Source organism: Saimiri boliviensis, chromosome 12 (genome assembly GCF_048565385.1).
Source record: "Saimiri boliviensis isolate mSaiBol1 chromosome 12, mSaiBol1.pri, whole genome shotgun sequence".
In the NCBI taxonomy this organism is placed as follows: domain Eukaryota; kingdom Metazoa; phylum Chordata; class Mammalia; order Primates; family Cebidae; genus Saimiri; species Saimiri boliviensis.
The window spans coordinates 37,803,714-37,818,037 of NC_133460.1; the positions used below are offsets into that span (position 1 = coordinate 37,803,714).

At 48.0% G+C, this 14,324-nt stretch overlaps 1 protein-coding gene across 1 annotated transcript; it reads left to right on the forward strand.

The window, feature by feature from the left end:
- Positions 1 to 5,012: 5,012 nt before the first annotated feature.
- NUPR1 (nuclear protein 1, transcriptional regulator) lies at positions 5,013 to 6,829 on the forward strand. Its single transcript, XM_003928714.4, has 3 exons — positions 5,013 to 5,381; positions 6,052 to 6,201; positions 6,534 to 6,829. Exons 1-2 carry the CDS (start codon positions 5,270 to 5,272, stop codon positions 6,186 to 6,188), a joined length of 249 nt encoding a protein of 82 aa, XP_003928763.2. The 5' UTR covers positions 5,013 to 5,269; the 3' UTR covers positions 6,189 to 6,201; positions 6,534 to 6,829.
- The last annotated feature ends 7,495 nt before the right edge of the window (positions 6,830 to 14,324 follow it).

Here is a 14,324-nt window from a genome sequence, read left to right on the forward strand (position 1 = left end):
TCAAGCAGAGGTGGCCATTGGAGTTCAGCAGAGGTGATCCACCTGCCTCGGCCTCCCAAAATGCTAGGATTACAGGTGTGAGCCACCTTGCCTGGCCCCATGTTTACTTTTATAGCCCCAGCACCAAGCAAGTGCGTGGCACGTGGTTAGTACCATAAACATTTATAGACTGGAGAACACATGGCTCTCTGATCTTTACTTTTCCTCTTCTGTTAAGTTGAGTTGGGTTTGTTGATCTCTCAGGAGACATCGAGTAATATAATTTACTATTCTAGATTTTTCTTTCCTTCTTTCTTTCTTTTTTTTTCTGAGATGAAGTTTCGCTCTTGTTGCCCAGCCTGGAGTGAAATGGTGCAATTTTGGCTCACTGCAACCTCCACCTCCTGGGCTCAAGCAATTCGCCTGCTTCAGCCTCCCGAGTAGCTGAATGACAGACTTGCACCACCATGCCTGGCTAATTTTTTAATTTTTAGTAGAGATGAGGTTTCACCATGTTGGTCAGGCTGGTCTCGAACTCCTGACCTCAGGTGATCCACCCACCTCAGCCTCCCAAAGTGCTGGCATTACAGGCACGAGCCACCACAACTGGCCTTATTTTAGATTTTTCTACCACTATGTTTTATCTGGCTATCTGTCTATTTTAGTTATCAGGAGAAAAGTGTCACATCTCTATTATGCTGAAAACCGTGTATTACTCATATTATCTATACATTTAATGTAAAAATAGAATGTAGTGTAGATAATGTTTTCCAACCTGTGTCTTTCATTAACAATGTATTATGAACATCTTTCTCATCAGAGATGGAGATACAGACTATCTCTAATGCTATGGAATGGCTACAGAGTATTTCACAGAAGGAAACTGATCAGTCACCTACTGATGGACATTTAGATTGTTTCCCATTTTTTGTTTTTGTTTTTGAAGAGACAGGGTCTCGCTCTGTCGCCCAGGCTGGAGTGCAGTGGCACCATCATAGCTCAAGGATCCTTCTGCCTCATCCTCCTGAGTAGCTGGGACTATAGTTACATACCACCATGCCAGGCTTTTCGTTTTGTTTTGTAGAGATGGGGTCTCACTATGTTGCCCAGGCTGGGTTTCTGTTTGTCACAACAACAAACAAGTGAACTGCCTTGTACCTGCCTCTTTACTCACCTCTGGGAAGATTTCTGTAGGAGAGACTCCTGCAGTGGAACTGCAATATTAGGGGGATATGGCTGTTTCACAATCTTATCTGTGTTACCACACCACCAATTAAAGATAGCATCCTGCTGGGTGCCGGGGTTCAAGCCTATAATCTCAGCACTTTGGGAGGCCAAGGTGGATCATCTGAGGTCAGGAGTTCAAAACCAGCCTGACCAACATGGTGAAACCCCGTCTCTACTAAAAATAAAAAAAATTATCTAGGCGTCGTGGCATCTGCCTGTAATCCCAGCTACTGGGGAGACCGAGGCAGAAGAATCGCTCAAACCCAGGAGGCAGAGGTTGCAGTGAGCCGAGACTGTGCCATTGCACTCCAGCCTGGTCGACAAGAGTGAAACTCCATTAAAAAAAAAAAAAAAAAAAAAAAAAAGAGTGTAGGGGATGGAGGGAAAAAAAAAAAAAAAGAGCATCTGTTGATATTTAAACTGATGATATCACATAGCCAAGAAAAATTCCAAATGCAGCTGCCAGACTTGACATTTTATCTGGAATGGGGTTGTGAGATCATATGGATATATTTTGTTTCACCTCAGTTACACTTCCTGCATCCACCTTCATTACACATCTTGTCTTCAGCCTGGGAAGCTTCTGTTTCTTTGAGCTAGTGACTTCCCACATTCCTCAGGCTATCCAGCAGAAACAGTCTTGCTCTGTTGCTCAGGCTGGAGTGCAGTGCTTGGATCACAGCTCACTGCAGCCTCAACCTCCTGGGCTCAAGTCATCCTCCTGCTTCGGCCTGCTGGGTACTTGGAGCTACAGGCACGTACCACCACACCTGGCTAATTTTTGGATATTTTTGTAAAGATGAGATCTCGCTCTGTTGCCCAGGTTGGTTTTAAATTTCTGGGCTCAAGCAATCCTCCTGCCTCTGCCTCCCAAAGTGCTGGAATTACAGGTATGAGCCTTTGCACTTGGCCTACAGTCATTCTTGTCCAAACTTTACTACCAGGCCTGGTGTGGTGGCTTACGCCTCTAATCCCAGCAATTTGGGAGGCCAAGGTGAGAAGATCACTTTAGCCCAGAAGTTCAAGATGAGTCTCGGCAACATAGGGAAACCTTGCCTCTACAAAAAATAAAATTAGTTGAGCATGGTAGTGCGGCTAGAGGGCAGTGGCACAATCTCGGCTGACTGCAACCTCCACCTCCCTGGCTCAAGCGATTTTCCTGCCTCGGCCTCCTGGGTAGCTGGGATTACAGGTGCCCGCCACCACACCCGGCTAATTGTTTGTATTTTTAGTAGAGATGGGGTTTCACCATGTTGCCCAGGCTGGTTGTGAACTCCTGACCTCAGATGATCCACCCGCCTTGGCCTCCCAAAGTGTGGGATTATGGGCATAAGCCACTGAGCCTGGCTTTTTAAAAATATACATTTATGTATTTATATATTTTTAGAGATGAGTCTCACACTGCTGCCCAAGCTGGAATGCAGTGGGGTGTGATCATGGTTCACTGCACCCTTGACTTCCTGGGTTGAGGCCATCCTCCTGCCTTGGCCTCCCAAAGTACTGGAATGACAGGTGTGAGTGACCACACCTCGCCTCTTAATTTTTTTTTTTTTTTTGAGACGGAGTTTTGCTCTTGTTGCCCAGGCTGGAGTGCAATGGTGCAATCTCAGCTCACTGCAACCTCTGCCTCCTGGGTTTAAGTGATTAGGAGAATCACTGCCTCAGTCTCCTGAGTAGCTGGGATTATAGATATGCACCACCACACCTGCTAATTTTGTATTTTTAGTAGAGACGTGATTTCTCCACGTTGACCAGGCTGGTCCCGAACTACCGACCTCAGGTGATCTGCCCATCTCAGCCTCCCAAAGTGCTGGGATTACAGGTGCGACCCACCGTGCCGGGCCCTATTTTTTTTTTTTTTTTTTTTAAGACAGGGTCTTTCGGGCTGGGCGCAGTGGCTCATGCGTGTAATCCCAGCACTTTTGGAGGCTGAGGCAGGCAGATCACAAATTCAGAAGATCGAGACCAGCCTGGTCAACATGGTGAAACCCGTCTCTACTAAAAATACAAAAATTAGCTGGGCGTGGTGATGCAGGTCACTCGGGAGGCTGAGGCAGGAAAATCACTTGATCCCGGGAGGTGGAGGTTGCAATAAGCCAAGATCACACCACTGCACTCTAGCCTGTACGACAGAGGGAGACTCCATCTCAAAAAAAAAACAAAAAACAAAAAACAAACAAACAAAAAACAGCAAAACAAACAAACAAACAAACAAACAAACAAAAAACCCAGGGTCTTGCTCTATTGCCAAAGCTGGTCTTAAACTCCTAGCCTCAAGCAATCCTCCCACCTTACCCTCCCAGAGCCCTGGAATCACAGGCTAGTATGCTAGGCCAATCTTTGCTTAATTTAAGATTATTTTCCCCTTTCTCTTATCACGTGGTCTGTTACTATTACTCCAACTCTGTTTTCATTCAATAGCCTGTCTTCACTTTCATTTCCTGGGTGTTAAGGAACTCACCCATCACCCAAATCTGGGAAAACAAAGGCTAAATTCAATTCTGGCTCAGGCAAGGGAGAAACACAAGCAGAAGTTCAGCTTCTTTTGTTTTTATTTTTGTTTTGAGACACAGTCTTGTTCTGTCACTGAGGCTGGAATGCAGTGGCTCAATCTCGGCTCACCGCAACCTCCGCCTCCTGAGTTCAAGCGATTCTCCTACCTCAGCCCCCTGAGTAGCTGGGATTACAGGCACACACCACCACACCTGGCTAAGTTTTGTATTTTTAGTAGAGAAGGGATTTCACCATGTTAGCCAGGCTGGTCTTGAACTCCTGACCTCAGGTGATCTGCCTCCCTCAGCCTCCCAAAGTGCTGGTGCTCGGACTACAGGCATGAGCCACCACGCTTGGCCTCATTACGTCTTCTGTGTCAGTATGTCCATATTTTGAAATACGTATTATTTTATTATAATTTGTTTTTGAGACAGGGTCTCGCTCTGTCACCAGGCACTGTGGCAAATGTCTTTCAAACATTATTTCATTTGATTCTCTCCCCAACTCTAGGAAGAAGATACAATTATTATCATTCTTGTTTTACAGAATTGGAAACCGAGGCACAGAGAGGTGAAGGGACTCACCCTATGTCACACAGAAACTGGTGGGTCAGGGGTTTGAACTGAGGGCATCTGGCTCCAGACCCTGAACTCTCCATCTGCCACCCTCCTCTGAGGTGAGGAAGATTACATTACTGGGAACCCTGTTTCAGGATATTAAGGGGTTTTCCAAGACGTTTCTCAGGAAAAAAAAAAAAAAAAAGGTGGGGGGGTGGCTCACACCTGTAATCCCAGAACTTTGGGAGGCTGAGGTGGGTGTATCACTTGAGGTCTCAGAAGTTTGAGACCAGCCTGGCCAACATACCCCATCTCTACTAAAAATACAAAAATTGGCCAGGTGTGGTGGCAGGTGCCTGTAATCCCAGCTACTCCGGAGGCTGATACAGGAGAATCGCTTGAACCCGGGAGGAGGAGGTTGCAGTGAGCTGAGATCGCACCACTGCACTCCAGTATGGGTAACAGACTTTGTCTCAAAAAAAAAAAAAAACCCAAGATGTTGAGTGTGACTGGATGGAAGCCGTCAACTTGCCCCAGCATAGGGTGTGCTCCCCCTCCTTCCTCACATCCTGCATCTCAGCAAGAATTCTGGTGCTGGGGTTAGCTGTGTGGCCATCACCCCAGGCCCAGGTGAAGCCCTCGATCGGATGACACCATGATCCCAAGGTGTGTTTAAGCCCAGATCCTGCCTCTTCCCTGCTCCGTGCCAAGGGGCGGGACCTCCTTTATGGAAAATATCCAGCTGGGTGAGCCTGGGAGGGAGGAGGCAGACGGGCGCTGGACTCGGGGACCAACTCTTCCCCTCTCGTGACTGTGTTTACCGGCTGGAATCTGGAAAGGGGCCAGATTGCATCAGACAGGGCATGATGGGCTGGAGCCAGACTGTGGTCTGAGGAGGAGACGCAGCCTTATAAGCTGAGGGAGTGTACTGGGAGTGGAGAGGCACGGGCCCAGGGAAGCAGAGACAGACAAAGCGTTAGGAGAAGAGAGGCAGGGAGGACAAGCCAGGCACGATGACCAGCTTCCCGCCAGCAGCCAGCGCCCCCCAGCACCCCCCAGCCCCAGAGGACGAGGACATCAGCCTGGATGAATCTGATCTCTACAGCCTGGCCCATTCCTACCTGGGTAAGGCCCACTTGGCCATCTCCACGGTCCTTCCTCCTCTCCCGAAATCAGGACCCCTCCATGGACTTCCCACCTCCCTTTCCCCTTCCTCTCTTCCTCTCTTCCTCTCTTTCTTTCTTTCTTCTTTCTCTCTCTCCTCACTCTTTCTTTATTTTGAGAGTGTCACTCTGTCACCCAGGCTGAAATGCAGTGGTGTGATCACAACTCACTGCAGCCTCGAACTCCTGGGCTCATGTGATCCTCCTGCTTCAACCTCCTAAGTACCTGGAACTTCAGGTGTGCACCACCTGTAGTGGGGACATGGGGTCTCACTGTGTTGCCCAAGCTGATCTCGAACTCCCGGGCTCAAGCCATTCTCCTACCTTGGCCTCCCAAAGCACTGGGATTACAGGAGTGAGCCACCATGCCCAGCCCACTCACACTTTTCTAGCCAAGCTGTTCCTTTGATCCTTAGCTCACCCCTCTCTAGTCCCTCATCCCTGGAGTGCTGTCTTACTCAGCCTGGGACCTCACACACATCCGGGGAAGCAACATCCCACATTTCACAGAGGGGAAGCAACAGGCTTCCCCCTGCTCGCTCCATCCCTGAAACCCTGAATCCCTGCCTCTCCTCCGAGGCCTCTCATCCTGCCTCTGCCCATTTCACCTCTGACTCCTGCCTTGGTGACAGGAGGCGGAGGCCGGAAAGGTCGCTCCAAGAGAGAAGCTGCTGCCAACACCAACCGCCCCAGCCCTGGCGGGCACCAGAGGAAACTGGTGACCAAGCTGCAGAATTCAGAGAGGAAGAAGCGAGGGGCACGGCGCTGAGACGGAGCTGGAGGTAAGGAGTCCGGGGACCCAGAGAGCCCAGGGCGGTGCCTCTTCCATGAAGGTCAGGCCAGAATGTGTGCGGTTGGGTGCAGAGGAGGGATCAGACAACTGTTGTCTCAATGCAGAATAAAATGAGACATATGTTTGGCTGTGAGTTTCCTAGTGGCCAGAGCAAAGGGGGAACACAGAACCTTTCCAATTAAAGGGAAATTTGATTTACAGAGACAGAAACTGAGGCCAAAGAGGGTGGGTCCTTCCCTGGAGTCACACATTGAGTGGAAGAGGCAGAATTAGAACCCAGGTCTCTGTCCCTTTCACCACCTGCTTCTCCTCACCCCCCAGATGAGGCCAGACCATGGACACTACACCCAGCAACGGAGACGGGACTGTGGAGGAAGGAGGACCCGGGACAGGATCTAGGCCGGCTGGCCACACCCCCCACCCCCAGGACTTACCCCGCTGACTGAGTCTCTGAGGGGCTACCAGGAAAGCACCTACAACCCCAGCAAAAGTACAAGATGTGGGGTGAGAGGCAGGGAATGGAGGGGCAGAGCCAGGAAGATACCCCCAGAAAAGAAAGCTACAGAAGAAACTGGGGCTCCTCCAGGGTGGCAGCAACAATAAATGGATGAGCACAGCAGCCCAGCTTGGGTGTGTGTTTTGCTCAGGCATGCCTGCCTGTGCCTGCACATGCATGAACGCGGGACAGCCTCTTGGATGTGTGTTTGTATTTGGTGTATGTACCTGGGGCGGGGAGTGTTCCTGCTTTGGGCGGAGCCGATGCTGTGAGTGTGGCTTTTGGTTTGTTTACGTGTGCACATATTTTAGTGCATACATTTCTGTGGGCTCCTACATAATGGAAAAGAATTTCTTCTTTTTGGCGATACTGCCCATGAAACATGGCTCTCCCCAGCACCTATCTGTTTTTGTTGATTATGTCCTGTTCATAGAAAACCATCTTTTTCAATATAAAAAAAAAAGAAAAAAGAAAATAATAATAATTAAAACAAAAAACAAAACACTTTTTGAGGCCAGCCATGGTGGCTCACGCCTGTAATCCCAGCACTTTGGGAGGCTGAGGAGGGCAGATCCTCTGAGGTCGGGAGTTTGAGACCAGCCTGACCAACGTGGAGAAACCCTGTCTCTACCAAAAATACAAAATTAGCTGGGGTGGTGGTACATGCCTGTAATCCCAGATAGTCAGGAGGCTGAGGCAGGAGAATTACTTGAACCCTGGAGGTGGAGGTTGTGGTGAGCTGGGATCACGCCATTGCACTCCAGCCTGGGCAACAAGAGTGAACTCTGTCTCAAAATAATAATAATAATAATAATATCCTGCTGAACGCTCTAGAGAGAAAGAAATAATAATAATAATAATAAACAGAAAACCACCTTTTGGAGGGAATGCTACTTATGGATGCCATCTAAAAGATGGAGAAAACTGAGATTTAAAATATTAAAGGCCAGGAGCAGTGGCTTATGCCTGTAATCACAGCACTTTAGGAGGCTGAGGTGGGAGGATCACTTGAGCCCAGGAGTTCGAGACCAGCCTGAGCATCATAGTGAGACCCCATCTCTATCAGTTTTTTTTTTTTAGAGAGAGAGTCTCACTCTGTTGCCCAGGCTAGAGTGTAGTGGTGCCATCTTGGCTCACTGCAACCTCTGCCTCCGGGGTTCAAGCAATTCTTGTGCCTCAGCCCCCTGAGTAGCTGGGACTACAGGTGAGTACCACCACGCCCAGCTGATTTTTGTATTTTTAGTAGAGACGGGGTTTCACCATGTTGTCCAGGCTGGTCTCAAACTGTCTCCCTCAGCCTCCCAGCCTTTGGGATGCCAAGGAGGGAGGATTGCTTGAGGCCAGGAATTCAAAACCAGCCTGGTCAACATAGCAAGACCCTGTTTCTACAAAAAATTTAAAAATTAGCGAAGCGTGGTGGCTCATGCCTATAGTCCTAGCTGCTCAGAGGCTGAAGTGGGAGGATCCCTTGAACCCAGGAGTTGGCGGGTGCAGTCACCCATGATGGTGCCACTGCGCTCCAGCATGAGCAACAGAGTGAAAACATGCCTTGGAAGAGAGAGAGAAGGAAGGAAGAAAAGAGAGCAAGAAGGAAGGGAGGGAGGGACAAAGGCAGAGAGGGAGGGAGGGAAATATTAAGGGATTTGCCCTAGCTCACTCAGGGCTCCTATTCAAGGCTCTTACTGTTTTCAACTTCTCTTGCAGTTCTGGGAGGTGAGATGGGGGAGGGAGATCCTTATCCAGTGCTATGTCTCAGGACCAGAGTTGAAGAAGAATATAGGGCAAACAAGAAGTATGGTTGGAGCTGAGATAATGTATTGACTGAGATACAGGTTTGGGTTGCTGTTATGAAGAATCAAACAAACAAGACAGAAAGTTATTCCTCTCTTACTCAGCCCTAAGTCCTCCTGGGTTCAAATGGCAGCTCCATTGCGTTAAGAATTCCAGCTACTTTTACACATTGTTTTGCCACATTCAAAACATGGCTTCCACTTTGAGGCCTAAAATAGCTGCTCCAGTACCTGCCATCACATCTTCATCTCAGCCTGTGGAAAGAGAGTGTGGAAGAGACAGAGGAGGCCACACCTCTTCAGGTTTTTTTTGTTTTTGTTTTTTTGGGTTTTTTGAGATAGAATTTTGCTCTTGTTGCCCAGGCTGGAGTGCAACATCGCAATCTTGGCTCACTGCAACCTTCACTTCCCAGGGTTCAAGCGATTCTCCTGCCTCAGCCTCCCAAGTAGCTGGAATTACAGGCATCCACCACCATGCCCAGCTAATTTTGTGTTTTTAGTAGAGACAGGGTTTCTCCATGTTGGTCAGGCTGGTCTCAAACTCCCGACCTCAGGTGATCTGCCCGCCTCAGCCTCTCAAAGTGCTGACATGATTATAGGCATGAGCCACTGCGCCCAGCCGACAGCTCTTCAGTTTGAGGGCATAACCTAAAAGTAGAACGTATCACATCTGCTTGGAATGGGGTTACACAGCCACACCCAACTACAAGAGAAGTTGGGAAATGTAGCATTTAGCTGCTTAGCCACGTGGAAGCCAAAACTTGGGCAAGAAGCTAGCTGGAAACATTGCCCACATGCAGAATCAGCAGATGTCGGGGGAGAAAACTCTGAGATTGGGGCCTGGGCAGAGCCTGCTTCCTTTTCTCCTGTCCCTTTCATACAAGCCCCACACTGCAGAACTTGGAGTCAGTGGTTCTTGGGGACCCAAGGACATCCACAGAGGACCCAGGTAGCTGATAGAGCAGGAACACTGCTGACAGAGCATGTCAGACTACAGCTTGAAGGCTTGGGGACCTGTATCCATCCCCTTCCCTTGAGTCCAGCCTAATCACAGCAATAGCATGAATCTACGACCGGGAAGGACATTTAAGGATATCTGGCCCAACTCTACCCCACTTAACAATGGGATCACCTCTGCTTGTTTGAATACCACTACGGATGGGGAACTGGCTGCCTTTGAAGGTTGCCTAACTCTTTTTTTTTTTTTTTTTTTTTTTTTTGAGACAGAGTCTCACTCTGTCGCCCAAGCTAGAGTGCAGTGGTACGATCTCACTGCAACCTCTGCCTTCAGGGTTCATTCTCCTGCTTCAGCCTCCCAAGTAGCTGGGATTATAGGCCTGTGCTGCCAAGTCTGGCTAATTTTTGTGTTTTTAGTAGAGACGGGGTTTCACCATGTTGGCCAGGCTGGTCTAGAACTCCTGAGCTCAGGTGATCCACCCACCTCAGCCTCCTAAAATGCTAGGATTACAGTCCTGCCACCACGCCCAGTGAAGGTTGCCTAATTCTGTCTCAGGGCAGATCCTTCATGTGGGCTGAAATCTGTCTTTCATACCTGCCCTTAAACAAGCTTCTGTTTTTCTGGTCCTTTCTATCTGAGGTGACTTTAATTCCTCCCCCAGCCCCATTGCATGAGGCTCAGCTCAGGTGTCTCCTTTCCTTCAAAGTCCTCTCTGATGGTTGGGTGCAGAAGCTTATGCCTGCAATCCCAGCACTTTGGGAGGCCAAGGTGGGAGGATCCCTTGAGCCCAGGAGTTCCAGGCCAGCCTGGCAACATAGCAAGACCCTCTCTCAATAAAAAATTAAAAATTAGGGCCGGGCGTGGTGGCTCACGCTTATAATCCAAGCACTTTGGAGGCCAAGGCGGGCGGATCACCTGAGGTCGGGAGTTCAAGACCAGCCTGACCAACATGGTAAAACCCCATCTTATTTAAAAAAAAAAAAATTAATTAAAAAAAGAAAAAATAAATAAAAATTAGGCCAGGCACAGTGGCTCACATCTGTAATCCCAGCACTTTGGGAGGCCGAGGCATGTGGATCACGAGATCAAGAGATCCTGGCCAACATGGTGAAACCCTGTCTCTACTAAAATACAAAAATTAGCTGGGCGTGGTGGTGAATGCCTGTAGTCCCAGCTACTCAGGAGGCTGAGGCAGGAGAATTACTTGAACCCGGGACGCAGAGGTTGCAGTGAGCCGAGATTGCACCACTGCACTCCAGTCTGGTGCCTGGCAACAGAGCAAGACTCTATCTAAACAAAGAATTTTTTTAATTAGCCAGGTGTGGTGACTTGTTCCTGTTGTCTCACCTACTTGGGAGGCTGAGATGAGAGGATCTCTTGAGCCTGGGAGGTGGAAGCTGTAGTGAGCCATGATCATACCACTGTACTCCAGCCTGGGCATCAGAGTAAGACCTGTCTGAAAAAAAAAACCACAAAAAACAAAAAACAAAGTTGTCCTTGAAATGCGATCCTCCACCCATCTCCCGACCTCTACCCCAGGCCAACCCCTCTTCTGGAATCACACTGGAGACTGGGCCCAGAATCTTACAGTCATCTTGGAAATCCTTCAGATTTTGCCTCCAACTCTCTCTTTCCATACAAATTACTTATTAACTCAATCAATGCTTATTGGTTGCCTACTGAGTTTCTAGGACCCAGCTGAAGGCCTGGGCTGCTAAGAGGGGTAAATGGAATCCTGCTATGACTGGAACCAGGCCTAGGGACAGCATCAGCTCTAGAACCCAGGGAGCAAGTGGCAGGAGCAATCCCAGGTAGTCGGCCTTCAGCCCAGCACAGAGCTGGTGTGTCGGCTTCAGAAAATCCTAGAAACAGCTCTCCTGTGTTTGGAGCTCCTATTCTGTGACAGGTGTTTTGTAGGCTTTGCTCCATTTAATCCTTACAACAACCCCATAGGACATATTATTAATGATCCCCTTTTCTCAGACTGGAAAACTGAGGTTCAGAGAGGTTAAGTAATTTGCCCAAAGTCACACAACCACAACCTGTAGGGATTGGAATTGTGAACTCAGGTCTGTCTGAATTTTAAAGCCTGGATTTTTTCACATTTGCTACATGCCTGGGGAAAACCATGTATTAACAATGAGGTATTCTATACTCTCATTAATTTCTGGTCAATTACTCCTATGAGCCTGGGTTTCCTCACCTGTCAAATAATGAGACTGGCCTCTCTTCTATCAAAAGAGAAAAGGGAGGCTGGGAAACACGGTATCCCTGGAATGGTCACTCCCTGTCCTGGGTCCTTTGACACTGGCCAGGAGGAGCCCTCACACACTGCCTCTAACTCCTGGCCTCTGATTGGCCTTTCCTGGCCTCGCCCTCACCTGGCACAGCCTCTGCCTGGGAGGCCTTTAAGTGGCTATTCCGAGAATGAAGGCAATTCTTGAAATTGCAGAATTTTTGGATATGAAAGGATCCCGCCCAGAATCTTCCTCTTCTGTCTCCATCCCCTTTCCTAAACCCTTTTTTTCTTCTGGTTGCATGCAATGTCTGTTTCCCCATTTTGGGGGGATCCCCCTGAGAACTAGAGAAATCACTGACCTCTTTCCCACTCTGGGACTTACAGAATCGGCCCTGTCCGGCTTCTATGACTCAAGACTCCCGACTCCTTGCAGAGAACTGAGAAACTCACTATGGGACTGTCTATCTGTTTTGTAAACAACTGATTCTCTTCCACCTCCCCCTTCCTCAAAGGCCACCTCACAGATAGAGTAGTACATTTTAAAATTTCAGAATCACTCTGAGTTTTACCTTTTTTGAGACAGGGTCTTGCTGTGTCACGCAGGCTGAAGTGCAGTGGTGCAATCACTGCAGCCTTGACCTCCTGGGCTAATTTTTTAATTTGCTGTAGAGACGGGGTCTCGCTATGAGGCCAAGGTTGGTTTCAAACTCCTGTCCTCAAGTGATCCTCCTGTCTCGACCTCCCAAAGTGCTGGGATTATAGGCATGAGCCACCATGCCCAGCCCCAAAAGTGATTTTTTTAAACTAGAATCCCTTAAAGTTAATGCTGACAATAATCGTCATAGCTACCATTACTGATGATCTACCTTAGGGTCTTAGGATTTTCCCGACTTCATCTTTCCCATAGCACTTTTGTGATTGATTTCTGCTGTCCGTGCAAACTATACCATATTTATTATGCTATATTTACTTGGCATTTAAAAACTACCTCCTTACCCTTTTCACTCAAATGTACTTAAAAAAGAAGCTACAGCGCACAACCACCAAAAATGGAAAACCACGGTCATGTGTCATAAACAGAAAAACCACCAAAAATGGAAAACCTCAGTCATGTGTCATAATTAGAAAATAACTTCAGGCCAGGCACAGTGGTTTATGCCTGCAATCCCAGCATTTTGGGAGGCTAAGGCGAGTGGATCACCTGAGATCAGGAGTTTGAGACCAGCCTGACAAATATGGTGAAATCCCGTCACTACTAAAAACACAAAAAAATGTAGCCAGGCATGGTGGCAGGCACCTGCAATCCCAGCTACTCGGGAGGCTGAGACAGGAAAATCGCCTGAACATAGAAGGCGGAGGTTGCAGTGAGCCAAGATTGCGCCACTGCACTCCAGTCTGGGCAACAGAGTGACACTACATCTTAAAAATAATAATAATAGGCTGGGCACGGTGGCTCACACCTGTAATCCCAGCACTTTGGGAGACTGAGGCCAGCAGATCATGAGGTCAGGAAATCAAGACCATCCTGGCCAACATGGAGAAACCCCATCTTTACTAAAAATACAAAAATTAGCTGAGCATGGTGGCGGGCATCTGTAGTCCCAGCTACTCGGGAGGCTGAGGTAGGAGACTCGCCTGAACCCAGGAGGCAGAGGTTGCAGTGAGGTGAGATTGTGCCACTGCACTCCAGCCTGGCAACAGAGCAAGACTCCATCTCAAACAAATAAATAAATAAATTAAATTGAATAAAGAAATTAACTGTAAAGGCTGGGCATGGTGGCTCATGCCTATAATTCCAGCACATTGGGAGGCTGAGGCGGGTAGATTTCTTGAGGTCAGGAGTTCAAGACCAGCCTGGGCAACACAGTAAAACCCTGTCTGTACTAAAAATCCAAAAATTAGCTGGGCATGGTGGCAGGCATCTGTAGTCCCAGCTACTCAGGAGGCTGGGGCAGTAGAATCTCGAACCCAGGAGGTGGAGGTTGCAGTGAGCTGAGATTGGACCACTGCACTCCTGCCTGGGTGGCAAGAGCAAAACTCCATCTCCAAAATAAAAGAAAGAAAGAAGGAAGGAAGGAAGGAAGGAAGAAGGAAAGAAAGAAAGAAAAAGAATTTAATTGTAAAAAGAAAAACCGAAGTAGTTAGTCCCAGCCACTCGAGAGGCTGAGGTGGGAGGATCGTTTGAGCACAAAAGTTCAAGGTTGCAGCGAACTGTGATTGCACCACTGCACTCCAGCCTGAGCAACAGAGCCAGATCCTGTCAAAAAAAAAAAAAAAAAAAAAAAAAAAAAAAAAAAAAAGAAAAAGAAGAAAAAGGAACACTTAACTAAAGCATTATTAAAAGTTCATCCATGTAGGGCCGGGCATGGTGGCTCACGCCTGTAATCCAAGCACTTTGGAGGCCAAGGCGGACGGATCACCTGAAGTTGGGAGTTCAAGACCAGCCTGACCAACCTAGTGAAACCCCATCTTAAAAATAAAAAATAAATAAATAAATAAATAATTTTTAAAAATTTCATCCATGTACTACTGAAGAGGGAGACCCAGGCATCTCAGATCAACTTCATTCCTAAGACTGTAAACTGAAACCCTTTTCATACGTAATTCCTAAGACTGTAAACTGAAACCC

Bases quoted from the DNA above. Each gene is read 5' to 3' on its own strand.
- NUPR1 (XM_003928714.4), top strand. From the start codon at position 5,270: ATGACCAGCTTCCCGCCAGCAGCCAGCGCCCCCCAGCACCCCCCAGCC. The intron at 5,382-6,051 runs GTAAGGCCCACT...CCTTGGTGACAG, and splicing joins CCTGGCCCATTCCTACCTGG to GAGGCGGAGGCCGGAAAGGT.